The sequence below is a fragment of the Pyricularia oryzae genome, chromosome 2 (assembly GCF_000002495.2).
Source record: "Pyricularia oryzae 70-15 chromosome 2, whole genome shotgun sequence".
In the NCBI taxonomy this organism is placed as follows: Eukaryota; Fungi; Ascomycota; class Sordariomycetes; order Magnaporthales; family Pyriculariaceae; genus Pyricularia; species Pyricularia oryzae.
In genome coordinates, this window is record NC_017850.1 from 4,295,042 (window position 1) to 4,318,336 (window position 23,295).

Here is a 23,295-nt window from a genome sequence, read left to right on the forward strand (position 1 = left end):
GGTAATTAGGTACGTAGGTACCTTAGGCAAGAGAAAAAAAAGAACTCTCCACATGACAACTCATTGCATGCCCACGTGACCATGGCCATCAGCTCAAGTGTCCGAGCGGCCGACATGGCGTTCATCTAAAGAAAATCGGGGTGGTGTTTGTGGTTGACTACCACTAGTGCGGGGGAAGGCGGTATTATGTCAGCAAGATTTATTGTTTTCCCTGGGGTGGCATCTGTTTACTTTGAGCGCCCAGCAACGACTCGCGACGAAAGCGCGACGGCCGACTTTTGAAGCGAAGCAAAGTATAGCGCAACCACCCCAAGGCGACGACACTTAACATCACCAAAATGCCTCGTGTCACGCAGGTATCGCGCTCAAATAGCAGCAGGAGCACCAGCAGACAAGTTTCCGCTGGCTCCCTTGCTCAGTCGCCATTCAAATCACCGGTGAAGTGAGACTATTTCTCCACCCCTCCTCCGCCCTGTGCCAATCTATTTCCAGTCCCGATGTCAACAGCTGTCTTCGCCGCGGCGCGCAAGCCTGCTTTATCTCTTTTGTCAGCACCAGATTATCAAGGGAAGCTTGCATCAAACTGACGCGCACTCTTCTTTCTCGCCCCGCAGGATACCTTTAACATTGAACGACGATGCGCAGGAAAAGGCGCAACGACTCCATTCCCGCCAGGCCCTCCATGAGGCTCAGATTAACCAGCTCAAAGCTGCAGCCGCTACTCCATCAAAGAGGACCGCCAGCATTCGCCTCGAAGAACTCGAAAATGCATCCACCCCCGGATCTAAGCCTGCAACTCCACGTCCTCGACCTGGAGGCAAGGAACCTGTCGGCGATGATGAGGAGCTAGTTGTTGGTGGCAGCGTCGTAACGCCAATGAAGCGCGTCCCGATCTTGGCCAACTTCGAGGAGTGGATGAAGATGGCAACGGACAACAAAATCAACCAAGCGAACTCTTGGAACTTTGCCCTTATCGACTACTTTCATGACATGTCGCTTCTAAAGGAAGGCGACGGTGTCAACTTTCAAAAAGCGAGTTGTACACTTGACGGTTGCGTCAAGATTTACACCAGCAGAGTCGACAGCGTCGCCGAGGAGACGGGAAAACTCCTGAGTGGCCTTGCGGACAGCCGGGACAGCAAAAAGAAGAGGGCCGATGGTGATGGAGATGGCGAAGATAGCGGGGCCGAGGATGAGGTTGACGAGGATGGCAATGTCATCAAAAAGCCCAAGAAGAAGGTTTGTACACTCCCCTGGCCTCCTTTGTATATTCCTACGCGGTACAGCCACCTCATACCGATTTATCTATATGTAGTCTCGATCCGCCGAGGCGACCCTAGCGCCATCATTCTCTTCAATTCAATTGAAGAAGTTCGAGCTTGAATTTGCCGTCGACCCCTTGTTCAAGAAAGCTTCGGCAGACTTTGACGAGGGCGGTGCCAAGGGCCTTCTGCTCAACCATTTAATGATTGATACTCAGGGGCGCATTGTCTTTGACAGCAGTGATGAAGCCAATGATACCTCGGAGATGCCAAAATCTAGGCGCAGTGAGGCCATGGACCAGGACCAGGACTTGGATGACGACGACACTGTGCAGCCCGAGGCCGCTCCCACCCCTACCCCTGAGGAGGAAGATGTCGAGATCGACATTGGAGCACTTGGGGCGCGGTTTTTCTCGGATCTTTCCCGCCTGGACGAATTCGACGTATGTCCCTCCTTGAAGACCTTTGATCTTGGTGACCCCTCGGGAACCATGGACATACCCTTCCTCAAGGCAGCCGAGGACTGGAGGCAGGACCAAGAGAAAGAAAAGACACCAGGGCCTGGTGACAAGTCGGGTATGTTTATCGACGAGGACAACCCGCTAGGATTTGACGACGACGACGGCCTCGGTGCTTTTGACCTGGGCGAGGTGAACATCAACTTCGGCGAGGGTGGTGAGGCTTGGGCAAAGGAGGCAGCGCTGGAGCCACAAATGCGCGTTTTCGACATGGGTCTCGGTGAGGACGGCATGGCAGGCGATGGTGCTGACATGGTCGAAAGCATGGACGGTGACTATGTCGTTTCTATGACATATGCACAGAAGGAGGACAAGATGCACGAGGACATACTCGGCTACTTCGATCAGGCGCTTCAGAAAAATTGGACGAGTGCAGAGCACTGGAGGATCCGCAAGATCAAAGACGTCAACAAGCCTGCAGCAGCGACAAGATCGAGGAAGGAGAAAGAGGCGTTTGAAATCGATTTCTTGTCGCCAATGGACCAAACCACCGCCGAGCTGATATACACATCTGCCTCGAGCAATACGGCCATTTCAATGCCAAAGAAGGACTGGAAGTCCAAATCACGGAATCTGATCCCAGACGACAAGCACTTCAACTCGAAGCAGCTTCTGTCGCTGTTCCTGAAGCCCAAGGCTCGCTTAGGAAGGCGGAGGCAACTGGGTGGTGGTAACCGTGGCGTGTTTGGCAACTCAAACGAGCATGCAGATGCGCCAGATGGTAACATGGATGAAGCATTCTGGGCCTCACAAAAGGCACCTATGCTGCAGTCAACAGAAGGAGACGACGCCGCCCTCCCACAAGGGGACTATGACGCCAACTTTTTTGATGACGGCCTACCGTTCGCGGGTGGCGACGACGATGATGACATGGACGAGTTTGCTGATGCTCGCGAGCACTTTTCACCTGGTGCCGACGGTGTGGATGATGGGGGCGCTACGGGAGCCTTTACAAATGCCTTTGGTGGCATGACTATTACCAACCCTACCGATCTAGCCTTTGGAACCATGCTGGTGACACAAAGCCGACGGGTTCGGCCCGAATATGTGCAATATGCCCGCGTGGCCAAGAAGGTTGATGTGAGAAGACTCAAGGAGGAGATATGGAAGGGCATGGATTTTGAAGCTCTCGAAAAGGTAAGATCTTGCTCATGTCCAACATGTGCCGAGAACCATGCTAATCGCTTCAATTGGATCCGTCCACATAGGCGCCAAAGTCGAGGCTGCCGACGCCGCCCGTGGAGGGGGATGAGGCCGGGATTCCTGCATCTGACAAGGATAGTGGCCCTCTGCTTAAGTTTACCGAAGTTATGAACGACCTGCAAACAGTATATCCCAAAACCGTCATGGATGACATCTCAACTAGCTTCTGCTTCATCTGCCTTTTGCATCTGGCCAACGAGAAGGGGCTTGTCATCAGCAAGACGCCAGAGCTCACCGAGCTGGAGATCCGCAGGGATTGGTCGGCTGAGATCACCGAGGGTGGAGAATAAGCACTTTGCCCGGGGATTTATCATCTTTGGGTCTTTTTGCCGAGACGGCATTTTCATTCGCACGGCGGTCTGTTTTGATTTTCTTGTTGAGCTTATCTCCATTTGTTATTGGTATCGGAACGGAAAGCGGACGTGGGACTGGCTGGGTTGGAAAGCGTGCGCCGTTCATAACAGTGTCTATTACGGGGGTAGGGAGACGGGGAATCATGATGGCGGTTTCTGTTTCGGCACAAGGTTTTCTTTTCATGAACTCAGATTCTCAGAATCGGCTTATGCAGCAGTATACCACGGATAATATTTCACGAAATAACGAATGTTACTTTGGGCTTGAGTCTAAAGGTTTATAACTTTAAGAAACAGAAAGAAGCTACCTTGGCAGCACCGGCTACAATGGCAACCCCTTACCATGGCCGGTGATGTGGTGACGGAACGAACGGAGAATATTCATACCTGATATGCTCTGTATGCGTATGTACGTTACTCGAATCGGGGGCTGGTGGTCTCGTCATCTCAGGACCCTGCGGATCTCACGCGACACGCCAAGAGATGGGATCGCCCGCCCTTGAGCGGTACCGTAATTACACGGCACGACCTGCACTGGCGCGAGTCAGAGGACTGCGGAAACTGTCTGAGTCGTAATGCGTTGCACGGTACCCTTAAAATCACACCACCAGGACCACATCAGGACAAACCCACCGCACTGATTACAACTCGAAAGAGACGCAGCCTTTTTTGTGCAAATGGCCTGCAAAAAAGGCATTATGATGTGATTGTGATTGCCATCCCTTTTCGGGAGTGGCGATATTTTTTTGGTGCATTCAAACCTCAACTTGATTATAAAGTGAGCTTGGATTATATAGGCCAAAATTGGCCATGCAAATCATATTAAACAACAACATCTTCGCACTTGTATGAACAAATCAGGAAGGGGTTTTACCATCCCCATCCTTGTTCTGCACAAGCCTCGGGCAGTTTTTTTTTTTTTTTCCTTTTTTTTCCTCTTCTTGTTGATTTGGTCCCGGCGCCATCCTAGTGCTCATTTGGCTTGTGGCTCTTTCGGCTCCTCACGCGAGCTGTCCTTATCAGCTTCTTCTGATGGCGTGGCCAATTGTGGCTCCAAAGCGGCCAGCATAGCGTCCAGCTTTGCCTCGAGCTTTGACAGGTCCTCTTCGATTGACGAAGCTGCCTGCTCGCCCCTGAGTTGCAGATAAGAATACGCGTTAGCATTTTTATATTTTTATATTTATATATATATTTTTTGACTGCACACGAGAGCGGTCCCAGGGCTTTCCGCGGAGGCCGGTTCGCGGTTGCGGGTCCCCTGTAGCACTGAAGGAAAAAAAAAAAGATATTTAATGGGGAAGAATAAGCTGCGATGGGATGACACGAGCTGTGAGAAGCCTCGGCACCGCCATTTGTTTATCATTTGCGGCATCATCATCCAAAATATGTACCGACGGAAGGTCAAGATGAGATAAGATGAAGGGAAGATATGGAATTTGGAAGGACTGGTTGGGCATGTTCTTCCCTGCCTAGGGGGTGGTGATACAAGGCCAAAAGGGAATAATGAATTAAAGAATAAGGAAAAAGCAGGGGTCGAGGGGGTGAGAAGAAAAAAAGAAAAAGAAAGTGCCAGGAGGAGAAACCCGAAAATGTGCCGAGAAAAAGCGCGTAGATCTCTAAAGGTAAAATCAGGCCATGTTGCCAAACAAGCGTACCTAGAGAGTTCTTGGAGGGCCTGGTTTTTGTTTCGCAAGGGTTAGGTTAAAGGGCCAAGGGTCTTTTTTTTTTTTTTTTTTTTTTTGTCCACTGTATGTTGGGCGGGTTACGGCCAATGACGAACCTTGGCTAGCTCTGACTCGGCAGAAGGGTGAGGGTCTGAGCTTGATGGTGACGATGCCACCTTGGAGCCATTGCGTTCGTCCTTTGAAGACATGATAGCTAAGGTAGGTAGGTAGGCTTGAGTGCGTTTATAAACAAAACCCAAAGAAATGCAGTTGGATGGATAATACGAAGTAGAAGAGGCGAATATGCATTCGCTTGCTGTCTAACCCGTATGGAGTGTTGTCCTGTAATATGTGATAGGCTGTGGCGCGGGGTTGGAGTGCAAGTTAGGATGAGGGATGTACGAAGTTGGAAGGTACAACTCTTTCTAAGAGAATGTCGCCAGCTAATTACCGGTAAGAGCTTGCATCGTAGGTAGGTCGAGTTGGCAAAGCTGGTGGGGCAGCATGGAAATGTGGAAAATTCCATCCCATTACCACATATTGATTAGCTGGAAGTACGTACCTTTTTCTGACATACCACGTAGCTGCCTATGGGTACCTACTAATTACCCACTCAAGAAAAGAGGAAAATATCCTCAATTACTAGGCATCGTGGTATTCATCCCAAGATTCCCAACCCTACCTACGGAGAAGATGATAGTAGTAAACAAGATTAGGCAAATACCTGGGTGAAATTCCATGCAGCGCGTCATGTTGGTGTCCTTTTTCAATTTCGGTTAGTTATTATCCGAGCAGTTTAAAAGTGTGATTTGTAGCTGATTATTGTAGCATACGGATCGATCTGCAACCGTTCTGTCTGGATCGGGTCACCAACACCAGATTTTGTGTTTACTCCCTATGAGTATAAAGAAGAAGAAGAAGAAGATAAAAAAAGACAAGCGGAAGAAAAAGTAGGATCATGGCTTGGATGGCTACTTGCAAGCTGTGAAAGGCGGCTGTCCGGGGTGCGGGGAGAGAGAGTGTTCCTACCACGCCCCCCTGACCGTTGGACTGGTGCACCAAGGTCCGGGGTTGTTTCTTACCTGCAGGAGCTTCATCAGTATCGTACGAGTATTTTGCCTAGGAGTGTCAGGTGCAACTTGGGTTTGGCGAACAATCACTCATCTTGCGCAAAAAGACCCCCAAAGACCCACCACAACGCAGAGGGAATAAAAAATGAAATCAAACGCAATTGAGTTCAGAAATAAAACACAAATAAAATATTTCCATTATGGTTATTGTTCTCGTGAACACAGTTCTCCAACATATTCCATATTTGTCGCATGGGGAAAGGGTACAAAACAACACAAGTCCGGTTTTGTTAGGTCTCCAGAAGCTGCCAATTGTTTCTTGCTATTTTTGAACCAGAATCCACGGGATGGGTCGTTTCTTTTCGTTACAGTGCCGGACAGAGACTCGGGTGTCTCCACACGGTGTAATCCGCCCACGCCAACCCGGGTTCCATCAATCAAAAATCATGTCAGTCAGCCCTGGGCTGAAGAGGAAGCACAAAAGACCAGACCAGAGAAAGAGGGAGAGAGCATGCCGCCAGCTCAAAGTCTAGAACCGACCGATATGGGACTCAAGTTTGTGTGGTTCCAGGCAGGTTCGTGAATGATTACCGACAACTCTGATGCCTTCGGCAAGATGGTCAAGATAAGGAATAATACGAAAAGGACGCACGCAATGTTGATGCATACCTACGTACGGATCGAGTAACGAATAGTTACAAAAGCAAAACTTTGGAAAGGGGTACTGTACTACTGTACGTACCTTCGTATGCCCCAGCCTGTGCGGTGGAGCGTGCTGTACCTGCAAAGTACCTTGCCTGCTTTCTGTACCTAGGCGAGCGAGCACGGTTCCTACTATTACTGCACTCAACCCTCTCTGCGGTAGTACTATTCCAGGCAAAGTAGGGTACACACAAATGTATTGTATATTTGCTACCCTCTTACGTACCCTTGGGTAAGGTACCTAGGTACATACATGCCTAGGTAAAGTACCAGACAGCACGGGATAATAATAATTAACACGGAAGCTATGGAAGATACGGGTACGGTACGTACCTTGGATACGGTACGGTAGGGTACAGTACGAAAGTGATTGCAGTTGCGTACCCAAAGTTGGACGCCGTCGTTGGTAAACCAGGCACCGGGGCCACGAGGTTGTGCTCCCAGAACTCCTAGTATGGATATTCGCTGTTCGGTTTGGATGGGAGAGGCACAAAGTGGCGTGATTTCACTGAAACACCCCTGCAAGGACTGAACCGTGCAACCCACTCGCCACGCTCCCATTGGTCAGTGGCGTTTTGAAGCCATCAGAATGACCTGATTTTGTCGGCCCCTGTCAGCAAGAGAGTATCGAGATCCTACTTTGGGCACTGGAAATCAACATGCAGAAGTGCACTTCTCGGTCCTCGATGGCCGCCTCCAGGGGTCCCAGAGGAGACGGGGAGGAAGGGGCTTCCAAGTTCTTGCTTTGTTTTTTTCTCAATTTCCCTTTCTCTCGAATCGGACTTGCATCTGCCGCCTTTGATTGCCTGTTTTGTCTCTCTCTTTTGTCCACGGCTTCTTGTCCCTCTTTCCCCCCAAACTTTGGCATCATACATACATTTTCATGGCGTAGAGGCAGAGAGAAAGAGAGAAAGAGAAAAAGAGCTTTCCTGCCTGCCGCATTAATACTGGAGGCCACTTTATTCAACATCTTACCTCGAACTGTACTCGATTTCCAAGGGATATAATTTTCTTTTTCTCTTTATCTTCTCAGAGAGCTACCTAAATTTCGACTCACAACTTCCTACCACTCACCATTTACAAGTGGGGGCGGGAAACGATATCAACCGCACTCGAGAACTGTCACCACATCGGGCTTTTGGCTGCCGCGGCGGCGCGACCAACCATCACAAAATGTCGCAATCACTAGCAGAGATATTCATGGAACTGGGCATCTCCCAGTACCTGGATGCTTTTGTCGACCAGGGGTTCGACACTTGGGACACTATATTAGATATCACCGAATCTGATCTGTAAGTAGAGGGAAACCACGCGATCGCATAGACGAGGCAATGTCTAACCTTCTTCCCCTCGCACCACCAATAGTGATGCCTTGAATGTCAAGCTCGGCCACAGGAGGAAGCTTCAACGGCGCATAGCAAACTCTCGAGGATTTGCGCCAGATGCTGCGCTTGCCTCTCCGACGGGGACTTCGAGTCAACGCAACAGCGGTCTGGACGACGCACAGAGGACCGATATCCAGAGGACAGAAGCTCCGAAGCCCGAGACGACCATTGCCACCGTTGTCACCAAGCGCAAGTACAGGCGCCACCCCAAGGCTGACGAGAACGCACCAGAGCGCCCCCCTTCGGCTTATGTTTTATTTTCAAACAGTATGTCCCCCCTCCTGCGCCTGCGTTTGCGCCATTGGCGAGCTCACCCCGTCTAACCTTGAAAAATATTGGCAGAAACGAGAGACGACCTCAAAGACCGCAACCTGACATTTACCGAGATCGCCAAATTGGTTGGCGAGAACTGGCAAGCCTTGACCCCGGCAGAAAAGGAGCCGTACGAGACACAAGCTCAAACGGCAAAGGAGAAGTACAATGCGGACTTGGCCGAGTACAAGCAGACGACCAAGTACAAGGAGTACCTCGCATATCTTCAAGACTTCAAGGCTAAGCATGCCACCCCATCCTCCACAGACGGCAAGGACTGTCAGAAGCGCATAAAGCTCTCTGATGCAAGCATCCCTTTGGGAGCACCGCGAAGAGCGCGCAGCCAGACCTCAACTGGCTTGGGGAGCGGGAGTCGGAGCGCAAGCAGAAACGGCAGCCGAAGCAATAGCCGCAGCGATGGGCGCAAGGGGAGCGAGCCTCCTCCAACCCACCGTGAGCACCGCGTCAACTCGGTGTCGAGCATTACTGGAGATTACACCACCTCGTCTAACAACAGCTACATTGAGAGATCGTCGGTCGAGCGCTCACCATCCCTCAGCGCGAGCCCACGCGACCCTCCCCTGAACGCAGCTCCCGTTCCTGCCTGGCTGGACGGACACAGTGGCCACCAGCATCAACAGCACCAGCACGGCCGCCATACTCTTCCTTCTCTATCCAACATACTCGAGGGCCAGGTGGTCGAGTCTTGTGAATCACGGGGCAGCGGGGGTGCCGGCTATACACCCTTTTCCTTTCAGCATGCTGCCAGCATCGGCCCTCCCGGGTCTCCGCCAGGTCTCATCGGCGGCGATTCATCTTACCCATTACCCATGAGGAAAGAGCTCTCTTCGGGCGCGAGCACCACATCGGCTTCATCGGTCGGCGGTTATCCCCACACACCAGTCGAAGGCTCACTACCAATACATCTCCTTCTTGTCTCTGGCAACGGGAAGCACGACCAGGACCGCCAACGACTCAAGCGCTCCCTGTCACCAGAGGGCCGTCCAAGCCTTCCGAATCTTTTGCCAGACCGTCATCCGTCTAGCGATCCTCCTTCGACGCTTTCCATCTCGCCCCCGCTGAGCAGTGCACAAGGTATGTCATCGTGGTCCTAACCTTGATGGTTATCTATTTCGCCAATCCTCATCAGAATATCGACGCTAACAAGAATCAACTCGCATCCATAGGGTACTTTCCTCCAATGTCAGCTCCACCCACCATGAGCAGCCATGCACCAAGCAGGGGACCGACTTTGCCTGGCCTCGCAAAGTTTGACGGCATGTCAGCTTTGTTGCAGGCAGGAGAGATTGTAGGGAGACAGGTTAGGTAATCGTTCTGCCATGCAGACCTTTTGTATTGATGATCCGACATTTATATGCATTGCACTGTGGAGTTTATAAGGGCTGGCTTTTATTTCATTCAAGATACCTGGCACTTTTATTTTGCCCTCTACGTATATCATACTTCTACAGAGGTATATAGTTGTTATTTTCAAGTCATATTTCTAATTCGTTATAAACGCACCAGATTCAAAAATCAAATCGATGAGGTCAGAACGATACCAGTTTCTTTGTTGGTTCCTTGGGTGGCACTCAAATGCAACCAAGTAAAGATCTCCGTCCTGCTGGAGCAAATCCCGTTGCGCCTTGTATTGCTACACTCGTAATCATGCAATACTTACCCCCATTTACTCGTTGCATCGCTGTCTTCCACATGCATGGATTATGTTTTGGGTTTAAACTATTTTTCTGGTCATTTGAGTGGCAAAAGTATTTGTGAATCCCTTTCCCACAAACTCAGGCCCCTCATCAATGTCAAAAGGATTACAAGGCCCGCGGTTTCCCTTGCGCTAAACACTAACACAACGAATACGTATTTGGTCTACTGACATAGAGAGTTGTATATTTTGTGTTATTCATTGGGTTGACTGTGGTCATCTCGGGGTGTCAAGATCACAACAACTGCGCCGCCTCTTAATGCACTCTCCACACCTTCCCGTAGTTCGACAGATATCTAGAAACTACCACAAATATCCAACAAAACAAGAAGAAAGAAATTGTTCCCCCGATGTATCCATCGTAAAAGCAGACCCAGACCCGCAAAAGTAACAATATTAATGAAGACATTACCGACATGGAACAAAAGGTCAGTGATGACAGAACTGGTTTGGTTTTGATGCGTTGTGGCCAAAACCAGTTGGCCATCGACCCATTAATGACTAGAACAAAATGTAACCTCCCAGACTCCTAGGGAATAGACAGAAGTACACCGGGATAATCGTATGCGTTTGTGGTATAGGTAAAAGTATAGGCTGTTGAAAACATCGTCATCGCGCTGGCTGTTCCAAAAAGGCAGCAGTGATCTATGCGCTCAAGGATCGTAAGAGAAGCTACAAATGTTCAGGCTCGCCCTCAAGTGCGAGGAGGCCAGAGCTGTCAGCCTTATAGGCATCCTGGTTCAGAGAGACTGCTACGTGCCCTTTGTATTGGATCTTCGCCGTCATTTGCCATCAACGAGGGGCTTTCGGCGCCACCAGAAAGCGACTCGGCTGTAGTCACCGGTCGGTGGTGTAGTGGCGGACGCATTACCGACGATGCCCTCGCCGGGTCCGTAGACAGTCCTCCTTTGTGTTCGGCATGCCTTGCTAGTTCAAGCTCGCGCTCACGATTTTGTTCCAACAAGGCGCCACCCAGCGTTGCACACTTGAGAATTGTTTGTATCAAGTGGTTCTGCTGCAGAGGCTTCGACAGGTACTCGTCCATCTGGGCCTCGATACACTTCTCACGGTCGCCCATCATTGCGTGAGCGGTAAGCGCGATGATTGGTGTCCTCTGTGTGCCCAGGCTGCGCTCGTATTCACGAATCTTTGCCGTCGCCTCAAATCCACCCTATTAATGTTGCAACGTATTAGTATTGGAACTTATCGAGACTATCTGGCGGGTCGGGAACGGAGGATCATGGAATATGTACGAGGGAGTATCAACTTACCATGACAGGCATTTGAACATCCATCAGGATCACATCGTATTTGTTATCCTTGACAGCTTCAAGAGCTTCAGCACCGTTGCTGACTACCGTCACAACGTGGTTGTACTTTTCAAGAATCTTAACGGCCAGGCGCTGGTTGACGGTGTTGTCCTCGGCCAGCAGAATTTCGAACGACTTAGTGTTGTCTGATAGTGATGGTGTGGCACGGTTCTCAAGAGCGGGAACCATACCATTGCCGAGGTCGATGAGCTTGCAGGGCATCGTCATATACGAGGTAATACCCAAGTCCAAGCAGGATTTCAGGCTGACGTGGACAGTTGGCGCCAGGAGAACGATGGGCAGATACTTGAAGTCGTCAATTCCTCTCAGGCGCCGGGCTGTGTCGATTGAGTCGACAACTATCACGTCGTAGGGACATTCCTTGCCGCGCACCCGCGTCAGGGTGTGATTTTGCTCGGATTCCAGCACGATGGGCACCAAACCCAGCTGGCCGAGCATCTGCCCCACCTCGGGCCCGTGTCCAGTCTTGCCCTTATCGATGAACAGGACCTGGTGTCCCTTGTAAGGCTTCAGCTGCTTCCTGATGAGTGAGATATCCACGTCGGCGAGGCGGACACGACAAGTGAAGTAGAACGAGCTGCCCTTGCCGTATTGTGACTTGACCCACACGTCACCGCCCATGAGGTTGACGAGCCTCTTGGAAATAGACAGACCAAGCCCGGTTCCGCCAAACTTGCGTGTCATGGATCCATCAGCCTGCTGGAATGTGTCGAAGATGAGACCCAGTTTGTCCGTTGGAATTCCTATGCCCGTGTCCGACACGACAAATTCGATCATGTACTCGTTTGGCAGGCACGTCACGTCGTTGCCCTTCTGGATAGTAAGGCTGACCTCTCCATGCTCGGTGAATTTGATGGCATTGCCAACCAGGTTCAGGATAATCTGGCGCAGACGGAACGAGTCACCGATGACGTGGTCAGGAACTGAGCTGTCCACACGGTACGTGAGATCCAAAAACTTGTCGTTCGCCTTGACCGCCAAAGTCTTCAGTGCGTTGAAGACCGTTCCTCGTAACGTGTATGGAATCTCCTCGATAACCATCCGCTTAGCCTCAATCTTTGACAGATCGAGGATGTCGTCGATAATGGTGAGCAGACTCATGGCGAGATTGTTGACAATGTTGAGCATTTCGCGTTGGTATTGCGTCAAATCTGTATCAAGAGTAAGTTGTGTCATGCCGATGATACCGTTCATGGGTGTGCGGATTTCGTGGGACATGTTAGCGAGGAACTCCGACTTCGTCTTGTTGGCCAATTCTGCGGCTTCTCTTGCTTGCGTGTTTCTTTGGATACTGTCTCGGAGATTGTAGACCATTTGATTGATCTTGCGCTTCAGTTCGTCCATTTCGCCCGACGCCTCAACCTCGACCAGCTTGGTGAAGTCTCCGTCGGTAGCGGCATTGGTTATATCTCCGAAAGCGCGTACTTGCGCCGTCTGCGGATTAGGTTAGCACTGGCTTGAGTTTCCCGTTGTTTGAGATCTTCCAGCACTTACAAGATTGTTGGCCATGGTGTTGACATCGGTGGTAATCTCCTTCCATCGCCCCTTGAGACCTGCAACGTCGGCTTGTCCCCCCATAATGCCATCAACGCCTACATCTTTTGCGACTCGTTGTACTTCATTGCAGAATATCGACAGACGATCAACCATGTTGTTGATAGTTTCCTTGAGGATTAGTATCTCGCCCTTGGCTTCCACGTCGATCTTTCGGCTCATGTCACCGTTCGCGATGGCTTGTGTCACGGTTGATATTCCCCTGACCTATAAGACCCGGCCAAAAATTAGCACGTGCTCGCTATGCATCAATGTGCAGACAAATTTGGTTGACAAAATGCAAGCGCACGCCGGGATGCGCCCAGCGTCTCCAAAACAGCTGGCGACGCACACACAGCAGGCCCTGCAGAACATGCACACTGGTGCATACATTGATTTACAATAGGGCTGAATTCAGAGGAAAAGCCACCAGTCCAATCCAGTGGATAAGGTCCGCTTACCTGAGAAGTGAGGTTTGACGCCATGGTGTTGACGTTTTCGGTGAGGTCTTTCCATTTGCCCTCCACATTCTCAACTTGAGCCTGACCACCAAGAGTGCCATCTGTGCCGACGGCTCGGGCTACTTTGCTGACTTCGAAGGCGAAAGTTCCGAGGCGGTCAACCATGGTGTTGATGGTATTTTTGAGGTCCAGAATCTCGCCCTTGACCTCTACCCTGATCTTCTTGGATAGGTCGCCTGCAGCGACGGCACTGGTAACATTGGCTATCTCTCGTACTTGTGTGGTGAGATTCATAGCCATTCCGTTCACGTTTTCTGTGAGATCTCGCCAAGTTCCCTGTACATCGTGAACAGTTGCTTGGCCGCCCAGCCGTCCTTCGGTACCAACCTCTCTGGCGATCTTGGTAACCTCGCGAGCAAATTGCTGCAGCTGGTCCACCATGGAATTGATCGTGTTCTTGAGCTCAAAAATCTCGCCGCGACATTCCGCCTGCACCTTTTGTGTAAGATCTCCCTTTGCGACGGCTGTGGTAACGTTGATGATGTCGCGCACTTGGGTTGTTAAATTGTTGGCCATGGCGTTGACGTTGACCGTCAGCTCATTCCACATGCCCTTGACCCCTTCAACGTCAGCCTGCCCGCCGAGCATTCCCTCGGTTCCGACGTCACGGGCGACACGGGTAACCTCTGAAGCAAATGTGCGTAGTTGGTCCACCATGGTATTTATAGTTTGTTGAAGCTGTAGGATTTCTCCCTTGGCCGCACTCTCAATCTTTTGGGTCAAATCTCCGTGGGCCACAGCTGTAGTGACTGAGGCGATTTCGCGGACTTGGTCGGTCAGGTTCTGCGCCATGACGTTGACTGTATGAAAGTATCAATGTTAGCATCTGCGGTGGTAGTTATGGATAGGAGAGGTGATGAGCAGCGTTTCGACCGTACCATTGTCCGTCAGTTCTTTCCACGTGCCGTCCACTCCCTCGATCTGGGCCTGTCCACCTAATATGCCCTCGGTGCCGACCTCTCTTGCCACTCGCGAGACTTCACTAGAGAAGACGCCAAGTTGATCCATCATGGCGTTCATGGTCCTCTTGAATGTGGTGATTTCAGGGTCCATCTCAATCGGGTTTATCTTGACCCTCTTAGAGAGGTCACCCCGGGCTGCAGCGGTCACTATCGATCCAATCTCCCGGAGAGCCTTCTGGAAGGCCTCGTTGGCCTTTTGATGTTTCCATAGCTCTCTCTCCAAAGTGGCTACACGTTCCTGCTCGATTATGGCAAGGGCGCGCTCTTGCAGCTGCTTCTGCTCCAAGAGTTGGGCATTGACGCCGTCCAGCTCGGCCCTTTGGCTGTCGAGCAGCCGGGACTGGCCGTCAACATGTTCGCGCAAGCCTTCGAGCTCCTCATCGGTGATTGCGTTGAGCTTTGATGGACGACCGTCCGTAGTGAAACCATTCCTCGTTGTGCTGGATGCCGACTTCAGTCGTTTAGGCTCCCGGCCTGAGCTCGAACTGGTAGGGGACGAGCTATCATCGCCAAAGAGTGAATATGCAGTTTCGTTGGGTGTGTCGGGGAATATTGTAGCAGGAGCCGCGTTGGCACGGGTTTCGAGCTGCTGTACCCTTATCACCAGGGCGGCAAGCTCGCGCTCGAGCTGTTTCTTCTCGTCGGATTCCGGACCGGGAAGCTGGACATAGGTACTGGAGCGAAATGAAGCATTTTTTCCAGGGGCCCCCGAGTTGGTAGCGATATTCTCCACAATCGCAGCGACAGCTGCCAGAGTCGCCGCGTCCGCCATGATGCGCGTGGCGGGTGTCGGAACTCGGCCGACGGTCAAATATAGGACGATTTGAAAATATATATGTAGAAGAAAAAAAAAGTCGGCAGCTGCCCTAAACACCGAAGCAGGCGTTGGATTGATCCAGGTCGGCTTAGGAATTCATGAGGTTAGCGGGCGCGACAGGGAATCAAAGGATTGCTGTGGTCGTGGAGAACCAAGCTTGTTGGTTGATTGGGTGGCTCTGGGGAGGGTTGGAGATTGTTGTCGCTGGTCGGATGGCGTGCTACTGTTGCAGTGTAAAGACGAGGAAGTAAACCAGCCAAGGAAGGTTGGTAAAGATTCAAAAAAAAAAAAAGAATAGTAATAAGAAAATAAAAAATAGCGCCCCCAAGCCCAATTGCCTCTCCGTGGCTCAATCAGCGAGAAGGCGGTAAGTCGGTAAGTAGGCGCGAAGGCGACACGAGGGGGATGGAAAATTAGGTGATGGATGCTGCACTTGACCAAAGCAAGCAGAAAAAAAACCCCCCAAAAGGCGAAAAAAGGGCCTATCGTCTGGTCTGCGGCACCTTGTACAGTAGCGCGGGGAGAGTGGGCTAGGAAGTGCGAGGAGCCACCGGCTGGTTCCAGTCAACGGTGAGACGAACCAGACCAGTACCGTACCTGACCACTGTTCAGTCGGTCAGGGTCGCTCGCTTGCTGCTTGGTTCGTGACTTTGGCGTATGCTCGTTCACTTTCACGACGGGATAGGAGTTGGTGAAAGAGAAAAAACGACGCAAAAGAAGCGTAAAGAGACAGGCGGGGACAATAGAAGTGAAAGTAGAGTGGAGCGAACGGGATCCCAGCATCGAGATCTTAGAGTTGGACGAATGAGAACCACGGCTCCACAGCAGTGCGTTATGAGTGGCTGTTGATCATGTAGGGGTTGTACCACTGACGGCCGAGCGACTCGACCTCTTTTGGTAAGGGATAGAGGAATGAAGGCTGATTAATTACCTGGTGCTTTTTCTTCTTTTCTTCTCCTCTCCCAGCCCTTTATTTGGGGTTTACTGTGATCTTCCCCTCCCTCGATTGCTTTCAGTCCCTGAAGCGGCTCCTCCTCTGTTCCCCGCCCACTTTTGTTTTATCATTCAGGTCCTGTGTGCTTAAATAATCGTCGTTTGCCCTGAAGAAGTTATTTGTTGGGGGGAGTATGGATGGGATGGACAGGGTAAAGAGAAAATGAAAATTCCAGTGGGGGGAAGAAGCGTAGTGGATGAATGCATTCAGGCGACAACGAGTCTGTCGTGGACAGCGAATAAAAGACAAAGTGGCTTCATACCCAAGGTACATTGATAGGTAGGTAGGTACGGTGCATAGATAGCCTGACATTGTGGTAGACAAATAGGTTTACAGGAGTACATAGGTTAGTAGCTAAGGTACGTAACCTAGGTACCTATGCAAGGTACCTCGTCCCTAAGTTCCTTGAGCAAGCTGGAAAACCATTGAAACTATCTACATTGCGGTAGATAGGCTGTGCTTCTTTGAACCAAGGCTGATCGTACAAAGAAATATGTCATACCATGAACCAAATGCGAAAATAAGATGGGCAAAGGCTCAAACCAACATGGAAAATCCCTATCTCGCAGCTGGCAAGTTAACTGTGGTTAAGACCATGGCACAGCCCAATTTGAATCACGACCGTTTGAGCGAAGATCTGCACCAATCCCCAGACACTTGGTGCTGTCGGAACTTGCTGTCGGAACCCGCTGTCGAACTCTAGGAACCGCTGTCTAACCTTTGATGTTGTATTGAATATGATTATTATTTTCATTTTGAGAGTCCGAAAGTGATCTTCGTATCAAGTCTCCATTGCATAATTTTTTCCCTGATCATATAGGTCAGCGTTTATTTTTATCTTCTTTTTTAGGGGGGATTGAAATCTCGGGAAATCTCCATGAGAACCATTATTCATGGAAAGCCTGGGGGCAGGGTCTCGGGTTGTTTTCTGCCTTTGTGGTTCACGGCTAACACTTACCGGTTTGCCAAGCCTTTGTGAAAGACATCAACAGCGCAGCACAGCAGATTTCTATGAGAGGTCGTCAACCAAAGTTTGGCGACAAAAGACTTTTTCGTCTCTTTCTTTTTGCCTCGTGGCCTTACCACTTGACTACCTATGTACGGTACCTCTTTACCCTGCCGTAGTCCTCTAAGCTAGACCGGACTAGACTACACTAGACCAGAGTTAGACCTAGTTAATAACGAAAAGGGTCCTGTTGTCGTCGTTGTCTTCTCAATTCCCAGGGACCTCCGCCTGGTTTCCACGCTTGTGGCCAAGTTGCCTAGCCAAAAAGGCGCCAGATCGACATGTGGCAGGCCAGCACTGCCCCTCGCGACATATTTAGCTTTGCCTTTGCTTTGGGTGCTTCAATTCATTCCATTTTTAGGGGTCGTGATCGTCGTGGTCGTCGCATAACAAGGGCCAAGAAAGCAATGGGGGCCAATTTAGGGGCACTCATTCTCACCCGCTGCCGAGCCATCAAAGAGGCACCCAGACCCGGTTTTTGGTTCACATTTCTTTTTTCTGGGAGGGGACTTTTTGACTCAGTCCTCCGCACCCAAGTCTGGTACTTGGCATTGGTTGGCGGATTCCGCAAAGAGATCGACACGACAGAGAACACATCTCTACCCAAGGCAACCAAGGGTGCTTGCTCCGTAGGAAAAATGCACAGCAGACAACTAGTCAGCACGGCAGAACGGCTTTTGGTCCAGATGGTCCTTCTTACAGCACTAGTTGATACTCACTCGTTGCCTGACTTTGTGCTTGCTTGCGTCTCGACCAGTCGGCTTCCCTTGGCTCTCCAGTTCCAACCAAACATACCATGGCAATATGATGTATGGGATCCAGATAAGCGTTACATTCGCCTTCACGGGAACCCGCCCACCCCGCTGCCCTGCAGTGTGAACCACTCGCCAGCCGATGATTTTGCTGTTGCAGCCACGCGGGTGGGCATGGAGAATAAAGGTTACCCGCCCCAGTTTATTTTACATACCTACTATGGTACTTGGTTCGGCGTTCCCTCCCCCTGCAACCCCCCCGCCGTACGTCCTGTCCTTCGTTCTCGTTCGTTCGGCCTTGGTGCGGCCGTCCAATCGCGGTTGGATTATAGGGTTAAATGATCAACATGGAGCGGTGGGGGGGAGGGGGGACCTATTTTGTCCTGAATTTCATCCCATACCACCCACAATACTTTTGGTGCCAGATCCTCCTTTTCCTTAACCCCCAAAAACCTCCCTGTCTCGCTTGTTCTCGTCAGACTCGCTCTCAGCAGGCGACCACCTGACGGGAACCACTAACTTTTTAGGCTAGGAACCTCACTGTAGACTAGCACACCGCAGCGCAACAGTGTCAGGACATGATAGGAACAGGGGGCAAGGGGTGAATAAACACAAAGCCAAATAAATATCCGCCCCCTTTCAAGCCGCAGGCTTGTTGTTTTTTCACGTTTCGTTTGAGCGCTGTTAAAGCGCCTTGACGTCATTGGCATAGACAAGGGAGCGAAATTTGAATGACAGGAGGTCTGATTGAGTTTGTAGTCGTGACAGAAACCCACCTTGCAGTCTTTAATGGGATCTACCCTGCTTATAATTGTTGGTGTTAGCAGCGATATGCCACGCAATTTCTACTGTATGGTCAATGGGAAAGTAGGTAACGTTGCGTACCCCCTGTTCGGCACCCCCCCTGTTCGGCACCCAAAAATAACAACACTTTTATTTTTATCCTCCAACTTCTATTATAAATATCTCGATGAATCTGTCACTTTTGGATTTACTTTTTTCTGATTTTAATTCTCCATTTTCCAATGAAGCAATATACTGAAAAACAGCTTATATCTGCAATTAACGACGTCAATAATGGCAATCCAATTGCAAAAACCTCCCGAAAATGGGGAATACCTAGGTCTACACTTCAAAGTCGACTTAAAGGTTCTCAACCTTATAAAAAAGCACAAAGCCCTTTTCAAAGGCTTTCCACGGAACAGGAAAAGCATTTGGCTGATTGGGTACTTACCCAAACAGCTTTAGGGCTTCCGCCAACGCATCAAGAATTACGCTTTTTTGCCGAACGAATTCTTCAAGCCGCCGGAGAGACAAAAGGCCTTGGAAAACGTTGGATAACTCGTTTTTTGGCTCGTTATCCAATCCTTAAAACCCAAAGGCCCCGTCGAATAGATAACGCCCGGGTTAATGGCGCTACTACGGAGGTAATTAAATCTTGGTGGCTTTATATTACGAACCCGGTTATTAACGCTATTAAACCGGAAAACCGTTGGAATATGGACGAAACCGGTATAATGGAAGGCAAAGGATCTAATGGCCTAGTATTAGGGCTTAACGGGATCCGGCCGTTGCAACGAAAAGAGCCCGGAACGCGTGGTTGGACGACTATAATCGAATGTATATCGGCTACGGGCGTTGCCCTCCCTCCCCTCGTTATATTTAAGGGAAAAAACGTACAACAACAATGGTTTCCCACGGATTTAAGCCCTTTCGATAATTGGCAATTTCATGCAACCGAAAACGGGTGGACAAATAACCAAACGGCTATCGAATGGTTAAAAAAGGTGTTTATTCCGTATACCCAACCTTTAACCCCTGAAAAGCGGTTATTAGTTTTGGATGGCCATGGATCACATATAACGGACGAATTTATGCTTCTTTGCTTGCAAAATAATATTCAACTCCTATATTTACCCCCTCATTCGTCACACGTTCTTCAACCATTGGATCTATCGGTTTTTGGGCCGTTAAAAGAAGCTTATCGACGTCAACTTGGATTTGTTAGCCAATTTTGCTGTTTAACAGTTATTGGAAAACGAAATTTCCTACTTTGTTATCGAAAAGCCAGATTAAAAGCATTTATAGCAAAAACCATTCAATCTGGTTGGCGTACAACGGGGTTATGGCCGGTAAACTTGGTTAAACCACTTTTAAGCCCTTTTTTGTTAGAAAATAGCAACGCCAACGTTATAAAAGATAAAAACAACGGTTTGCAAAGGGATAAAACACCGGAAAGCCCAGCCCAAAAAATTAACGACCCGTCTTTACTTATTTGGAAAACTGTTAATTATATGCATTATTTTGCATGTAATAAGCCCACTTTTATTTGTATATAGCCAATTTTATTTAGTGCCGAAGTGGAGTGGGGAATGGTGGAATTCCGTTACTTTGTTAATGCAGGAATGCAATTTAAAGGTCAGCGAGTGGGGTTAGCTACCCTGTACCGGGTTTAATACCCACCCTGCACCTGCGAGTCAGCTACCCTGTACCGGGTTGAAAATTTCACCAAGTCAACGTTTAAATGCAAACCCAGAGATGGTTTGTATGCAAATGAGGGTGTTTTTTCAAAAACCCATACAAATTAGTTTTTCGGAAATTCATTCGCGGCACCGGAACCTTTTCTGGCGTGCGGACCCCCACTTCGATGTCGGAGAGTATGTAAGGGAAATAAAGCAAAATCTCCCCCAACCAATTATTTATCAGTACCAAAATTATAGTGCATTTCTACCTATTATTCAGCGCTTTTAGCACTGGTTATTTACCACGCCGCACCTAGGGTTTACCCCTATATCCCCTGTTAGCACCATTGTTATTAACAGGTTATGAGCCCGGAAAGGTTCTAGCTAGTGCACTAAAGCGCACTTTGCATTATTGGAAAGCCCTGTTTTCAGGCTTTAATTTGGTTATTGTCGCATATCCGCAGCACGTATATTGACGAAGATATTGCTGTTTTTGTGCAAATTGTTGGTTATAGGTGCTACGTTAGCACCTATCCCCCCTGTAATTACAGTGAGGGGTCGCTATATTAGCGTTTGACTCAGGCCTAATTTTCAGGCACTGCAGCGCTCGCTCGATTGCAAATCCCAAAATTTTTGGTGTGGTTTTTATGGGTTGTGCATCGCTATTGCGATTGGTTCAAATTTTTAGTGCGTTAATTAGGGTTTGCGCTAACGAGTCAGGGCCAAAACCCCTGTATTCGCCCGCTAATAGCCCAGTGATCCACTAACCGAACGCTGCAAATTACCCTGCAGGTTACCCTGCACCCACCTAGCGAATTGAACTTTCGATCGCTAGTGCACCTGGATCGGTACAAATAATACCAGGGCACCCATTAATTGTGGATTTAGGGATTCCAACCCTGTATTTTCAGTGGATTCGATCATTGAAAATAGCAATAAGCCCTATATTTGGCAAGTATAGGCCTGTAACCGTTAGAAGGCAAACGGCTATAGAAAATCCTAGATTGGGGTATTTACCCTTAGGCGACTAGGTTAGTTTTTAACTATAATTCAGGCCACCCTACAATGGAAGACAGCCCTATGTCGGGCCTCCCAGGCCCAATTCCACCGGATAGGGGCCCTGAATCCAGCCCGAATGAAGTTCTAACCGCTAAATTACAGGCGCAAGACCTGCAATTAAAAGCGTTAACTACGCAATTGGATCAACTTCAGCACACAATTCAACAGTTAACATCTCTGTTGACGCTGAAAAATGGTGAACCCACTAGTTTTAGTGGTATTGCGGGTATTAATACCCCCAATAGTGGTAATCTGGAGGCCAACCCACAGATTTTTAGCGCTAATACCGCTACCGCACCACCTAATCCACCCGGTAACCTAATTCTAGGTGACGGGATAGGTAAAGAACTATCAAAACGGGTATTTTCCTTCCCCGAAAATTGCAAATTAGTAGGGGCTAGCAACTACGACCTGTGGAAACAGGCACTTATAGTACAATTCAGGGCTATAAAAGCTGCGGAATTTATTTCCAACCCTGAAATTGGCTATAGCCTACCGGAACATGAGCAATCAGTCCTATTATTGCTTATTAAAGACAGCCTAACCAAGGAACCTTTAGAATCCATTGCATGGCATTCCAGCCCTGTAACGGCCTATAAGACCCTGGAAGATAGCTATTCCGTTGCACCCGAAATTAGCAGAGACTCGCTATATCGGGAATTTCACGCCCTAAATTTTTCGAAATTTAGAGGGTCAATACCAGAATTTAACAGCCGTTTTAATTCCCTGGTAGCTAGATTAGCGAATGCCAACGTGCAAATTAGCCCTATCGATGTACGAAATCAATACCTACGGGCCCTGGAGGGGACGTTCCCTACCTGGACCGAACGCCAACGCAGTACCCAACGGGCCCTGCAGGCTATAGGCCAAAATTCGGATCGATTAAATTTGCAATACCTTATGGCGGACCTTATATCCGAAAATTCGATTTCAGGCTCTACAACTGCCAAAGCCACTAATTACAGGGCTGAAGGTCGAAAATCAGGGAAAAAAGGCGCTAAAAAGGACGCTAAAAAGGAAAATAATGGGCAGGACGGCACCTCCAAATCACGAAAAAAGGGCAAATCAACCCCTAATTCGGATTCGGCTATTGCAAAAGATAATAAATCCTCCAATTCCAGCGAATCGAACGCTGGAACTTCCATGATTTCAATGGATTTCGAGTTATTTACGGGCTCGATTCCAGGTGACGTTAGCGTTTGCGCAGCGTATAACGCCCTGGAACAGGCAGGCGATTCGGGCGGTAATTTACCGTACCGGGCACTGCAACAGGAGGTTAATTCCGCTATTAGCGGGGTTATAGAATTATGTTCGGAATCGGATTCGGAACCCGATTATACCGGTAAAACGCTAAAACCACAGGTATTAGCAACTAATTCTAAGGCTAAGACGAAGCCTGGAAGCGGCGTAAATAGGGACCCTAAGCCCCGACGGCTAGGCTACCCGGTCCTGTACGATACAGGTAGCACGCACCATATCTTTGCAAATAAGCAATTTTTTACCGATTATACCCCCGGCTCAACAGTCGAAATCGGTACCGGAGGTGGCCCTGTTAGGCCTATTGGCACTGGAACTGTTAAAATACAGGTCCGGTATGGCTCCAAAATTGACGAATTTAGAGAGGTTACGTTAAATAACGTGCTATATATCCCCTCGTTTGGAATAAATATCG

The 23,295-nt window shown here is 49.4% G+C and overlaps 5 protein-coding genes across 5 annotated transcripts; 3 read left to right on the forward strand and 2 right to left on the reverse strand.

Annotated features, from left to right (window-relative positions):
- Nucleotides 1-144: 144 nt before the first annotated feature.
- On the forward strand, nucleotides 145-3,715 carry MGG_01639 (condensin complex component cnd2). Its single transcript, XM_003714579.1, has 4 exons — nucleotides 145-442; nucleotides 615-1,239; nucleotides 1,316-2,917; nucleotides 2,989-3,715. Exons 1-4 carry the CDS (start codon nucleotides 339-341, stop codon nucleotides 3,271-3,273), a joined length of 2,616 nt encoding a protein of 871 aa, XP_003714627.1. The 5' UTR covers nucleotides 145-338; the 3' UTR covers nucleotides 3,274-3,715.
- Nucleotides 3,716-4,309: 594 nt separating this feature from the next.
- MGG_01640 (uncharacterized protein) lies at nucleotides 4,310-5,209 on the reverse strand (the record flags this gene model as incomplete). Its single annotated transcript, XM_003714580.1, has 3 exons — nucleotides 4,310-4,469; nucleotides 4,992-5,011; nucleotides 5,117-5,209. 3 exons carry the CDS (start codon nucleotides 5,207-5,209, stop codon nucleotides 4,310-4,312), a joined length of 273 nt encoding a protein of 90 aa, XP_003714628.1.
- A 2,236-nt stretch (nucleotides 5,210-7,445) lies between these two features.
- MGG_01641 (uncharacterized protein) lies at nucleotides 7,446-10,182 on the forward strand. The gene is made up of 4 exons (XM_003714581.1): nucleotides 7,446-8,064; nucleotides 8,138-8,424; nucleotides 8,500-9,564; nucleotides 9,657-10,182. The coding sequence occupies exons 1-4, from the start codon at nucleotides 7,946-7,948 to the stop codon at nucleotides 9,797-9,799; spliced, it is 1,614 nt and encodes a 537-aa protein (XP_003714629.1). The 5' UTR covers nucleotides 7,446-7,945; the 3' UTR covers nucleotides 9,800-10,182.
- Nucleotides 10,183-10,302: 120 nt separating this feature from the next.
- MGG_11174 (sensor protein gacS) lies at nucleotides 10,303-16,077 on the reverse strand. The gene is made up of 5 exons (XM_003714582.1): nucleotides 14,450-16,077; nucleotides 13,512-14,371; nucleotides 13,012-13,278; nucleotides 11,458-12,951; nucleotides 10,303-11,357 (listed from the first exon to the last, which is right to left on the reverse strand). The coding sequence occupies exons 1-5, from the start codon at nucleotides 15,303-15,305 to the stop codon at nucleotides 10,911-10,913; spliced, it is 3,924 nt and encodes a 1,307-aa protein (XP_003714630.1). The 5' UTR covers nucleotides 15,306-16,077; the 3' UTR covers nucleotides 10,303-10,910.
- A 1,554-nt stretch (nucleotides 16,078-17,631) lies between these two features.
- On the forward strand, nucleotides 17,632-18,707 carry MGG_15747 (uncharacterized protein; the record flags this gene model as incomplete). Its single annotated transcript, XM_003714583.1, has 2 exons — nucleotides 17,632-18,366; nucleotides 18,672-18,707. The coding sequence occupies 2 exons, from the start codon at nucleotides 17,632-17,634 to the stop codon at nucleotides 18,705-18,707; spliced, it is 771 nt and encodes a 256-aa protein (XP_003714631.1).
- Between the last annotated feature and the right edge of the window lie 4,588 nt (nucleotides 18,708-23,295).